At 35.2% G+C, this 13,430-nt stretch overlaps 1 protein-coding gene across 2 annotated transcripts in view; it reads right to left on the bottom strand.

Moving 5' to 3' along the window:
• Window positions 1-11,024, bottom strand: part of LOC116177928 (mucin-2-like) — a 47,019-nt gene extending 35,995 nt beyond the window's left edge. Inside the window, exon 1 of one of the 2 annotated variants that reach the window (XM_031497108.1) lies at window positions 10,733-11,024. In XM_031497108.1, the coding sequence (XP_031352968.1) occupies window positions 10,733-10,790 (58 nt within the window). In that variant the 5' untranslated portion in view covers window positions 10,791-11,024. Of the gene's footprint in view, window positions 1-9,623; window positions 9,664-10,732 lie in introns of those variants that run through there. The other variant, XM_031497109.1, reaches the window with a different exon arrangement.
• Window positions 11,025-13,430: the final 2,406 nt, after the last annotated feature.

Raw genomic sequence — 13,430 nt, 5'->3', positions numbered from 1 at the left:
TGTCGGTACCCACTTTCGACGTCCCGTTCACCCGCAATTCGCATGTTGGTAGATTTCGCTAAAAACCCTTCACAATATAGTACTCAATTTTTGGAACACTTCTCATAGCTCGGGCTTCTAGTGGCGGCACGAGAAAGAGAGACCGCGATTTGAGCTTTAAGAAACTTTAAACCGCGTGATAAAATTCGCAGTGGAAGATGTCTTTTGGGTGCCTGAAGTTGACTACCCTTCGAAGACGCGCGTCTTGCAAAAGGTGGTTAATTTCATCCCTAGGAAAAAAAAATTCTGCCACCCAGGAGTTGTGCGCGTTTACAAGATCTCTCCGACGACACCAATTTGAAAACAATCGGACCAAAACTGTAGAAGAAAAAACTGAAAAATCTCTAGATTAGCACACCACACTCGGGGATGGCGCCCAGATGTCGCCGACACCACATCATATGTAGCACCGTCCCTAAAATTGTTCATTACACGACCCCGTGCGACGTGCGTGCTTCTACTGGCACGCATTTGCCCCCAGTCAGCCAGCCAGCCTGCTTGCCAGCGGGCCAAAGTATGATTAAAAGCTACATTTTTACAAATAAATTTGCAGAAATTAATAAAATAAATATTGTCATGAAAATCGCCTCACAGTTTTCAGTACTACCGAAATAAACGTGATATTGGAAATGGGCTAACAGAAATCAAACACCCCGTTTCCGAAATAGACAAACTAAATTCTATAAGCGCAAATTCATTTAGTCACATGCGATAAAAATGGGAATGTACCCTCCCCTTTCTTAATTTCTTTTTTAGGAAGGTGAAATCCAATAAAGTATAATAGACCGATAGGGCCTAAAATTATGTAAAAGAAAAAATTGCTGACATAGATAAACGAAGTCAAAAACAAATGAAATATATAGCGCTCCGTTATTTTAATGTTGGAGGGCTAAAATCGTAAAGGTATTCCCCAATTTGTTTATTTTTTCAGGATCTTCTTTTAGGGAAATGCGCAAACGAAAAGCGAGGTGTGCCTAAATGTGCAATCAATGTGCAAACAAAGGCAGTATTTGACGTCTCATTACTTTAATGTTAGGGGCTAACTTCACGCGGGTGAATTTTCTGCCGATAATTTTTTGAGAGCGAATATTCTTGGGTGAAAGTTATGCGGCGCGCTCCGTGTGTGGGATGAGCATTACATCTCCGCTGTAGCATCCCCTATAGGTTTGCGTCCAGTGACCATGGACCTAATGTACAAGTTGGTGCATAGATAACGATTGTAAAAGCTCTTGATCAGAACATATAGGACCATCTTTGGGAATCAAACCTGATTCAGTTAAATCGTTGTACAAAGAAGTAGGACACTAGAATCATTAAAAAACGGCTCTTTTCGAAAAGCAAATAATCACAGAGAAAACACACGCGCTATAATTTGAAGATTATAGGTATATTATGTAAAATCGGTTACTGTGTACTGTTAAGTACATAATTACCTACAGCTATTTCCTTTGCATATTTTTTTAAACCTATAGTAATAGAGCTATAAAAGACAGCACTTTTTCCGCATAAGAGAAGTGCTTTTTTGGTCAGTTTAGCAACCCTCTCTACTTTTAACAATCAGATCAGTGATTTTGTTACATATTATGTACGGCGAACGGGTGCGGTACCATACTGCATTGGGATTTTACAAAAAACTGTACGTTTTACTTGAAGAGATTGATTTACATAAATATTTCGAATAGAACTTGTAGCTATAGGTATTTAGGTTAACACCTACCTTCCTACCGTGATTTGAAACGAGTCTGAGATCGGTACACGCAAAGTAAGTATAAGAAAGGACGTATGGCTAATTAAAATGAACCTCTCGTCTATAAGTAAATTGACTTTTTTAATACCCGAATTTGAGTAACCAACTTTAGTTTACGGGAAATATTTTTATTTCGAACAAAGGTTAATTTACAACTCAAGTTAACCGCACCTAAACAAGAACCGCGAGCATTTTTTTTTCGTGCTAGGTACCTACATAATTGTTACGTGATCGTTTTATTATACACTTTATTTCCCATTTAAATTATTGTTATATCAGGAAGTAAAACGTTAGATTGTTTAACCTTATTAAGCATACCTAGCATAATGATGGCTTAATTACAGTACTTCCCTACAAATAGTTTCTTAGCCAACATCTTCAAACCATGCGTAAACATCCTTCATTTAACAAGATTCGCGTAAAAAAAACAGTTAGAAATTCGCATAACTTTGAAAGTAGCATAAAAGGTGTATACAAGGAAATGAGACCAAAGAAGTTGTCAATTACGTTGCCGATTTTTCGGCATTTAATCAAATTCGTAAGGATGACATGGAATTAAAATTTTAGAAAGTGGAATATTGGGTGATTCAACAATGAAACCATTTAAAATTCACGAAAAGTGCGAACTAAAAAGACCCTAATAGTATGTTGTACGTGCACAAAGCAAAAACAGAGGGGTATCCTCGAAAAATGCAGACTAAACTAATTGAAGGGTTTCCAAACAAATAGAAATGGTCTTCGAAGCTTCAAGTGACATTTTATTAATCAGTCAATTTCGATCAGTAACGGCCAAATATGGCAAAAAATATTAATTAATAAATGACAGCACGTTATCTACACGAACATCAAAATAAATAGTTAAAAAGTCAGGGAAATGACACATTACTGGCGAGGAAATATTGAAGTACGAGGCACCTTTAGGATCGAGTACTTTAAATTTCCGGGTCAAATGATGTCATTTTACTGACGAGTTTTATATTAAGAAATTTTCTACCGAAATCGTCCTTTTTAATATAAAATTTCACTGTTCATGTAGAACTTTTGATCATTATCAATGTGTTAGTGATGACACGAGTCATTAGACAATACTATAATGTGAGAAGGAGTCTGGTAAAGTGATAGGTGACAGGTAAGTAAAGTGTTACTGCCACTGTCATGGCAACTAAAATTTCCTGACATAAAGTAGGCATGAAAATGAAGGTTTCATGGCGATTTCGAAAAAATTTGCATTCCTTTGAAGATGCCTTTTAATGAAATAATCTCTGTTATTTATTAAATAGAAAAGACTAGATTTAGGTTAGACTGGGCAATGCTAATGTATGTGCTACGCCTACCTTTGCTTTACCTGCATATAAGATTTATGCTTTCATTTTAAAGGACATTTAATGTCATTACACACTTCTTAAAAGGAAAAAGGCGGTGGCAAACTGGAAAGATTTGGCCCCTCGGGAGCGTCGACTTCACGGCCCCCACCGCATGTCCTGTTACTGAAGTCTGCTTAGTATTTTATTGAACAATATTATCAAACCAACAAAATCATAAAAACAAGACTAATGCTCATTCCAATTGAGGATCACATTCGACACTGTGGGTTTGCCTAATGTCCCTTATCACTTACACATATTTTCCCACGTTAGCATAGATCCTGGGGGTTAAGTACACTACAAAGCAAAATCAAACATGTTAATAAATTGGGCAAAATTAATATCAACATAAAGGAACATTGGCACCAATTGCCCAGGATTATTAAAAGCATTCAATATGCCCATCATTTTAAAAAAGCGGTGACAAAGTTACTAATTACAAAAAGTTATTATTCCCTAAAGGAATAATTATAGGACACCTTATAAAAAAAATTCGCATTTGTATGTTAAATTTTGATGTTATTTATTTGTTTTTACTTGTTGCCTTTTGTGTTGTAGTGACATATCCCACAACGCTTTAGTTCAAGGCACGAATAAAAATTATTATTATTATTATTATTATTATTATTTATTCCTTTGCATAATTTCCATTTCGCGTATTACTTTCCCAAAGTTGAAGCCGATTTGCTTGAATTAGCGATTCATACGAACTTTTTTCCCCCAAACTTTGCATTCATCACGAGGATAACGCTATTACCAGGGTACCCAGGTAAAAAGTCAACCGTACCGTCGAAGAGCAATGTGTTTCCAAATTTCTAAAGGAAGCGGCATTTTGCAATGAGAGAAGGATCAATTTGGTACAAGAAGAGAATGTTACCCATGTCAATAACCGTTTACCCATGAAAATTACTTGCATGAAGCAGATTTGTATTGTATTATTTGATAAGAATCGAATCCAAAGAAAGGCTTTTTGATTATTTAGATGAACTATTGGAAAATTGCGTCTAATTTCAGTGATACAATTCCTTCGGTTGGATTAAAATTTTTATCATTTATGTATATTTTAAACAGGAGAATTAACCACTACAGGGTGTTTTTTTGGGAGCTTTAGTTAAACGTCTCTGGGAAAGTAAAATAGGTAGGTTTTTGAAAATGTGTACTTAGGAGTTATTCTGAAGGCTGAATCTATGTAAAATATTTTCAAAATGGCCGCACTTCCGGAAACGCCGGAAGTAGATAGTAACTTCGTTATTTTAAATAACAACCCCTATTTTATTGGATTTTTGGATTCTACGTGAAATTTCAGTTCTTTTGATACCCATATGTGGATATCTGCCATTTATGGTTTTTAAGTAATTTTGACTTTAAGGAAAAAAATAGGGGTTGCTATTTAATATAACGAAGTTACTATCTACTTCCGGTGTTTCCAAAAGTGCGGCGATTTTAAAAGTATTTTACATCGATTCGGCGTTCAGAGTAACTCCTAAGTACAAACTTTCAAAAACCTACCTATTTTACTTTGCCAAAAACGTTTAACTAAAGCTCCCAAAAAAACACCCTGTATGTGGAAAGATGAATTTCAGATAAGGACCAAATTTATTATGGACACGTGATCACGAAATAGACATTACCTTTTTTTTTACCAAACCAATATTTTATATCCAAGAACTTGTAAATAAAAATGGAAATTGATCGTCTTTGTTTTGATTAATATATTCCAATTATTGATTATTGATTCCATCAATTAACTAAAGTTATATGCGTGTTCAATCAAACCAGAGTATTACATTTTGAATTTCAGGTTTTGAGAAGAATTAGAAATAAGGGATTAGACTTCCGCAAGGTAAAGAAATTTTTATTACTTAATTAATTGTCATATTGGAATTTTTGCCAGTGCTGTAGAAGTTAAATGTTATTTTATACAATTCCTCGACCGTTGTAAATGTTACTAAGTCGTTATAACATTTCTATTTCTATTTCAATCTAGGCGGAACGAAAGTCAACTCTATCTTCAGACCAATTTCTGTGGGATCGAGGAGAAAAATCACAGATTTTTTGGTCGCTAAAAGTGCCATAATAATTTTGTATTCATTCAATTAAAAAAATTACTACCTATTTTATGTGTATTGCAGGTTAATTGCAAACCAATCAGGTTATTGATTGCATATTAATTTTTGAGTCTTTACCTTTCCATTTAAGTGTCCAAATGTAGCCTTTAGGGATAAATTTATCGAATTTCTAACAGAGTTAAGTCAATTTATGTAAAATGTCATTGTATACAAAATGTGGATTTTTAATTGCCTATTGATTTGGTTAAACAAATTTTTCGATAATTACCAGGGTGTCATACGCAACCAAAATCAATAGATTTTGTGCCTTAAACAACGTTGGCATTTGACCAAAATTTTGTTCGTGTGTGGTTTTAGGTGTCGTGCCTCGAACTCGACATTTTGGATGACCAAATTTCCTTTGGAAGAATAGATTTCATACAAAAGTGTGCTCCTCGAGACGATTTTGGACATTCCTTGAATTTACTCCAAATTTGCTTCGTACCCTTGCGAACCCTTTCTAGGGGAATTTTTCGAAGAAAAAAATCCTCCTCTTACGTGATGGTTTTGTCCGTCTGTCTGTTCCCCGTCTAACTCGAGAACGAAAAGAGACAGCGATGTCAAACCTTCGCCCATCGATTTCAGCGAGTTCAAGGATCAGTGCTATTGAATATGAGCCGGAACAAAAGTCTGGTTTCCTAATGCGAGCTGAGTGGCAAAAAATTCCCCTACTTAAAATCGTATGCGATTCTGCGTATCTTGTTATTTTATGTCTCATTCAAGAACAATAAAAGGTAAGTTAAGGCGTTAGGTGTTTCTGTTTCCGGAACGAAATGGATCCAGCTTTATCTATCTTTTTGAATGCTATGCTTTAATTCAAATAAAAGGGCGTAGGTACAGAGCATTATTTATAAAATGCTGTTCTTTTTTCTTGTATGGACAAAAATCGCAATTTTATTAGTTCTCAAACACTAATTTTCAGTTTCACGTTGAAAAATCATTGGTAATATACCGAAAGATCACGAGAGATTTTGTGCGATGATTTTTAAACGTTTATCACCACAGTTTTCTCTTTACATAGGTTGGAACTAGGGTGTAAACGTGTATCATACGTTTGTTGAGCAGTCCATTTCTATTTTTATGTAGTTTTTCAAATTTTAACAACACAGCAAACAAAAGTTTATTAATAAACGTGTGCTATCAATTTTAGAATAATACATGGTGTTTTTTTGGGAGCTTTAGTTAAACGATTTTGGGAAAGTAAAATAGGTATGTTTTTGAAAATTTGTACTTATTCGTTACTCTGAAGGCCGAACGGTTTTAAGTTATTTTGACTGTAAGAAAAAAAATGGCGGCTGCAGATGGTACCTTGATAATTGATTACTTGAAAACGGTTGTAGTCATGGCAACCTATTTGTATTAGTGCATAGAGAATGAATAGGGCTTTCTTTTAGTGTATTTAAAAAAAAAGTTAAGTTGCGTACGACCGCACCTATGGAGATCCAAATTTATGAATCTGACTAAAAATTCAGTTTTTTTTAATGGAATGACCATTTTTTTACTATTGCATGAGATAAAGAAACGAAATGGGCATATTTTGACAATACATATTCCTACTTATTCTCGTTTTAATGAATTGACACTCTTTTTTTGGGATTTTCTTTTTAGTAGTCGGCCATGATTATATCAATCGAATTTTAAACAAATCTAGTGACACTAATCCGTCACCTACTGTTATAGGTTAACATAAGTTTTTCAAAAATCGAAAATGACTCGCAGTGGTTTCACCTATTTTGAAATTTAATTTCGAACACTGGAACGAAATTGTATGAATTTTGGAAATTTTGTACCCCCAACTGCACTACAAACCGTTGAAGCACAAGTGATACAAAGCTCTACAAGAGAATATTAAAAAAAAATAAATTCAATTGCAAATGCAAGATTAACAAAAGAAATTCAATGCAAAATATAAAAAACTTCGTTGAAACATTTTTGGTATGGAATTGTTGCTAGAACAGATATCGCATTACCTTTCTGAATTTCCAGACTTATACGTTGTTTAAGAAATTCAGTTGAACGACTCTGTCTAGATTTCTCAAAAATGTTCGGTCCTATATCCTTAATAAATGACTTATTTATTAATGAATTATTTAGAATAGAATCAACAATATTAAAGAATCCATTCCTTGATTTGTTTAAAATTCAATTGTTATAAAATCATGGCCAACTACTAAAAAGAAAATACGAAAAAAAAATGGCATCAATTCTTAGATCAATTCAATGAAATGAGAATAATAATCAGAAACTGTTAAAGATAGCCATAGGAACATGTAATATCAAAATATGACAATTTCGATTCTCTATCTCATGCAATAAATAAATAAATAATAAAAAAACACGATGTATAAGAGAGAAGAAATAATAGGGCGCTAACACATTGACAGACGTTTTTCGTTGTCTATTCGCTTGGTAGCATATACAATGTAATGTGCCAAAAATTGCTAAAAGTTTGATTATTAGTATATTATTATAAATTATAATAAACTTTTGTTTGTTGTGTTGTCAAAATTTGAAAAAGTACATAAAAGTCGAACGGACCGCTCAACATATACGTATGATATACGTTTACACGCTAGTTCTAACCTATGCAATAAGAAATTGCGGTGACAGACGTTTAAAAATTATCGCACAAAATCTGTCGTTATCTCTTGGTCTATAACAAAGGAGATCAGAACTTCCTTCGTTTTTTTTTGGAAAAAAAATTACAAAATCGGATGTCCGGAAACTTGAGTAAAGTTGTTTAGTTCAATCTTCTGCATCTTACGATTACATGATAAATCAATTTATTGCCCATAAAATAGTTGATTCCGAATAATATATTTTGTCATATCGAATATTGACTTTTTTCCGTACTTGCCGGTAACTGACCACCGCTAGACCAAGGATGATTTTCTAATAATATACGTCCTTGGCACAAAAGGCGGTTGGTAACCCTACTCAATTGCTCATTTCACATTTGTGTGTAAACCTTATACTGAAAAATTGATAGAAATATTTATGGCACTCATTTACAAAATACGCGGTGTATACCCAAAGTACTCCCAAACAAACTTAAACCTGTAATGAGTGTAAAACTTCGAAGACATGAAAATTTTGCAGTACTTACACGACTACACATGCCATTGAACTATAAAAGAGAGGAGTGGTTAAGACATGTGCTGCACCTGATCTGAATTGGTAGGTAGGTATAGAAATAATTGATTTGTTTATCTTGTACGTCCATAGTAAAATAACTTTGTTGAAATTTGCAGATTTTGCAATCGATCGATATTATGACCATGGATTTGTGAATAATCGATTTTTAATTACGACCATAGTGAAAGTTCAAATATTACTATAGGTAAGATTCTAAAAAAAAAGTCCCCCGTACGGTTTCAGAAAAGAAAGTCGCAAAATTTGTGTAATGCAAGAATTTCCTGTTAAAGTAGCAGGTTCTGCAAGTATAGGTACATATATATTACGTAACTTCATTATATAAAAATTAGTCCCATTTTTACCATTTTGAGTAAATGAATCAACAATTGGAATACGGTCGTCATCACTGTAAATTTCACAAGGAAGGAACTGTTCTAGATACTTCTTTGCTTCGTGCATAAGTCAATTTTCCCACACTCTTACTTAATGTTTGATTCCATGAGATTTCCTTGCGCATAGAAATGATTTTTCTACATTAGCAGAAATGTGTCATAATCATTTTGAAGCTGGACGATTGCTCCGAGTTGTAATATGAAAAAATCGTGAGATCTTTTTTGCTATAAGTGTAATTAAAAAGTTTACTTTCTTTCTTAGGATTACCATGGTTTACTGACTGCTCTGATAGGATTATGTAACGTTATGTGTGTATTTAAGTCACGCAAATGACCTTAATATTTAATTTGCATATCGTTTTTGGTCCCCGACCATATCAATTTCCTGTAAAACAATTTTTGAGCGAGTGCGTACAATGAAAATCCCTGTAGTGTGAGATCTAATAAATTATTAATTTAAAATTGTAGGTAATAAGAGAAGGTATAGGTAATAAAGCTTGCAATTTGTACCGCTAGTCAAACCAAGGTGACCATTAATCGCTACCGTATGGAACCTTCCGGTATAATAAGCACGCAACTAAATATTTACTATTAGTAATAATACTTTCTCATTTTGGAACAATTGGCTACTCAGAAGTTAGATTGGACTGACATCAATTTCCGATGCACTTTTTTATTTTATCAAAATTGGTCAAACTCGAACAAAAGTACGCGTTTCTCTAAAGAAAGTGCAGTCTTGTCCACGGTAAAAAATTTGAAAGCGTGTATCAGTTACCAAAAAAAGCTCGCGTGCTGGCGGGCAAGTGTTACAGAAGCGCAATGAATGGATGAAACTTACCCCATTCACTATGCGATCTTCTGTCGTCTGTGGCTTCGCATTACGCTCCATACAGAGATACCAATAAGGTACAGAAATACGCTTCTCATTTATGGCCACAGCAATAACGAGTCTAATTTAAATTCTTTGCAGTTTCGTCCGTTACACGTCTGTAACAGTATTTTTACAACTTGAACTTAAGACTTGCAACGCTACATGTAATAGGCGCGTACAATTTTATTGTCCCAGCAAAATTTTTGAATTTTTAACCATTGTCCTGAGTAGGGTGATGATTAGCAATAACGTTGAAGGTATTCGTTTGCAGCGAAGGTGTGGTAATGAATTCTACGTTAATCTGCACATGGACTAACATGGATTAACTTACTTAAAGGTTGTAGGCCACGTGATAATGGTTGACATTTAATTTTCAATTACATGACGCGCTCAAAACGTGTGGCAATATGTGCCAATACTGCCCCAATTTTCGTCCCCCAAGCAAGATGTAAGTGTGACTGCTATTAGTTAGTCACTTCATTACATTTTTCAAATTTTTAAGGAATTATTCACTGGTGAAAGTAACTATTTAAATGCATTTCAGAAACTAGTTTGCAACTATATGCATAGAAAATACATTAGATTTTTAAGGTACAAAAGCATTGCGAAAACGGTTACCTATATACTTGCTTTCTTACGAAAAAAATCGCGCAATTTTCGAACAAGCAATTCTTTAATAACGGTGGTTACAAGGTTTTAAGTAAATCAATAATTTGCATTACCACATTACCATTTTAGCAATTTACATACGCATTAGTAAGTAAAATACATTTCACTTTGTCAACTTAAGATTGGATTGCAAAAACCTTGACTTTTCATGGTAACTTCAGTTTAAATTTAACTTTTACTTAAATTCCGAACACACTTGCCGATGTTAATGTTTCATTCATTAACATTTAGCATTTTCCTGAATGCGTGATGCAAGTACAAAATCTCTACCAAATCAACTATCACTCAAGCGGATCTACTCGTCCTAATTACATTCTTCAATATCGGAGGTTTGTTCTTATAAACGGCCGATCATTACCAAAGTATCATAATAGGGGAAATTTCCATACTTTCAAAATTGCACATACCTGTTACAAAGCACACTAAAATGAAGAAATAAAATGCAATCCTTCTGGGCTGCAGCATTGTAAAATCACTTTCTTCGCCACAAATTTATCACAAAACACAAGAGGAATCTTTAATTTTTGTCGAAGAGTAAATCACATGTTGGACGGTTCAATTGTTGATACCAATTTTTTTGTCGCAAAAATTTGAACAACCCCCAGGGCGCGTGTCACGCGCGGTTTTAAAAGGCGGTTAATTAAAAACTCTTTAACTGAATGGAGGTCTACCAGACACTGAATAACTGTCTGAAGTCACCTGTGCTTGCTCGAAGAACGTACACTAACAGCTTTTAGAAAGTGGACCAGTCGTTTCTTGCCAGCCGAAGGAGGAATTACACCATTAGGTATGAATTGCATATTACATTAGGAGGTATTAATATAATATGCTTTCAATTTCGGTGCCTTCATTTTTACAAATTGATGAGCCCAGCCGTTCGTTCTTCTCTTGATCTTTAAAGGGGTGCGGAATTGAAAACGCCTGTTTTCTTCAAATATACTTTCTTCAGATGCGACTGTCGTGATTTTGGGGGGAAAATGTGTTTGATTCTCCAATCATCAATTTGTATCTAATTTTAGGCCAGAAGCGAAATGCGAGATGTGGTCGTTGCATCACATTCCTTAGATCTTTTGTAACCGAGACCAATAAACCATTATCCGATATACCAACAAGTTTTTTTTACAAATTTAGCCGCGCCCCACGTGCTAAAAGGAGGATTTATTAATGTTAGTTTAATCTCGTTTTGAAAATTCCGTCGGCAGTGCAGTGGGCGCAATCATTTTGTAAAAAAGATCTCACTGAAATCCTCCTTAAATGCATGCACATATTCGCTCATTTAAGACCAAGGTGGGGATGGGGACTATGGGGAGCCAAGGCTCGAGTACGGAAAGTAGGAAGCGATACTCACAAAGGAAAAGGGCTGAACGAACGCATCCCTAGGTGGATTCAAAACTTCAAGTAAAAATACCCGAACAACAAAGTATTGGAAAGTTGGTGATTGTTAACAAATTTGCCGAAGCATACGATTCTTTTGCTTGTATTAGAAGAAAGGTTTTATCTTTCATCAAGATGATTTTAATCCAATTTTAACTCGAAGTTCTTGAAAATGGGGGGTGCTTTTAATGTTGTGTGATCACGCAAATTCTCTTATCGTCAACCTGATCAACGGGTACATCTGGAAGTGGTAGGTACTACTTCATTTCTTTCGTGACTGTTAGGCGAATTAACCATATTTTAGGCAAAAAGTTAATGGAGCTTTATCAAGTGGATATGTTAAAATGGTCTATAACAAATACAAAAAAATGATCAAAGTCCTCGTGTGAGATCGAAGGGACTTCAGCGCATTTTTGTGTGGCAGATCAGTGTTTTATTAGCCAATATGGACTCCACCATCAATAAGATCTTGCCGAAAGCTACCACGTTCACTTACCGTGCACTCGCAATTCGCGTTTGAAGTTTTGACTCCACCATCATTAAAATCCTTTGGGGGTTACCATATTCCCTTTGTCGACACCCACTTCTGATCACCCGCAACAATTCGGATTTGAAGTTTCGACTCCACCATCAGTAAGATCTCGTCGGGGGTTACCACATTCCCTTTGTCGATACACAGTTCCGACGTCCCGTTCACTCGTAATTCACATTTTGGTAGATTTCGCTAAAATCCCGGCATAAAATCGTATTCAACTTTTGGGTACTTCACATAGCTCGACCTTCTATTAGTGACACGAGAAAGAGAGACCGCGATTCGCGCTGTAAGAAACTTTTGGGCGCCCAAAGTCGTCTACCCCTCGAAGCGCGCCGCGCAAAAGGTGGTTTATGTCGCCCCTAGGAAAAAAAAACAAAATTCCGCGACGCAGGAGTTGTGCGCGTTGACAAGATCTTCCCGACGACACCAATTTGAAAACAATCGGAGAAAAACTGTAGAAGAAGATAGATAAAAACTGAAAAATCTCCAGGTTAGTATAATACGCTCGGGGATGGCGTCCAGATGTCGTCGACTCCAAATCTTGTAGCCCCATCCCTAACGTTCTTAATTACACGGCCCCGATAGTTACATGTACACTCCTTGTCTTTTTACAAGCGTTTTTCTACGGGCGCGCATTTATTGCCAGCCAGCCAGCCAGCCAGCCAGCCGACCAGCCAGCCAGCCAGCCAGCCAGCCAAAGTGAGATTAAAAGCTACTTTTTACAAAAAAAATTTTTTGCAAAAATGCGCTAAAAAAATGAATACATGAGCAGGGTAGTGGGACTAAGTTTTTGGGGAGGGTGAAAAGGGCGAAAACCGTGTGACTGCAATTCCCGACAAAATTTAAGTTCAGAAACGAAAGTGTTCAACGGAAAAGTAAATCCTGAAAAACTCTACAGCATTCTTTCCAGTCACTTTCTCACATAACCGGAAAATAACCGAAAAAATCGCGGTAAACCGTGTTTTTTTGTTTTTTATTGTTCATTTCCGCAAAAATGGTTTTATTTTAACGAAAATTGGTTGAAATATACTTTGTTATGGTTCAACTACAAATTTTTTAAATATAAAAATGAAGAGGTTTCCGAAATATTCGTTTTTTTCGGCAAAACATTTTTTTTTCAAATGAAAACAATCCTTCAGAGATTTATCGTATAGAGAGTTCTGTTTGGTGTCATTTTCTTCGTTTTTATATATACT

The sequence above is a fragment of the Photinus pyralis genome, unplaced genomic scaffold, assembly GCF_008802855.1.
Source record: "Photinus pyralis isolate 1611_PpyrPB1 unplaced genomic scaffold, Ppyr1.3 Ppyr1.4_LG8, whole genome shotgun sequence".
Lineage (NCBI taxonomy): Eukaryota > Metazoa > Arthropoda > Insecta > Coleoptera > Lampyridae > Photinus > Photinus pyralis.
Note: the sequence above shows the minus strand (reverse complement) of the source record. Positions and strands in the feature narration are given on the sequence as shown.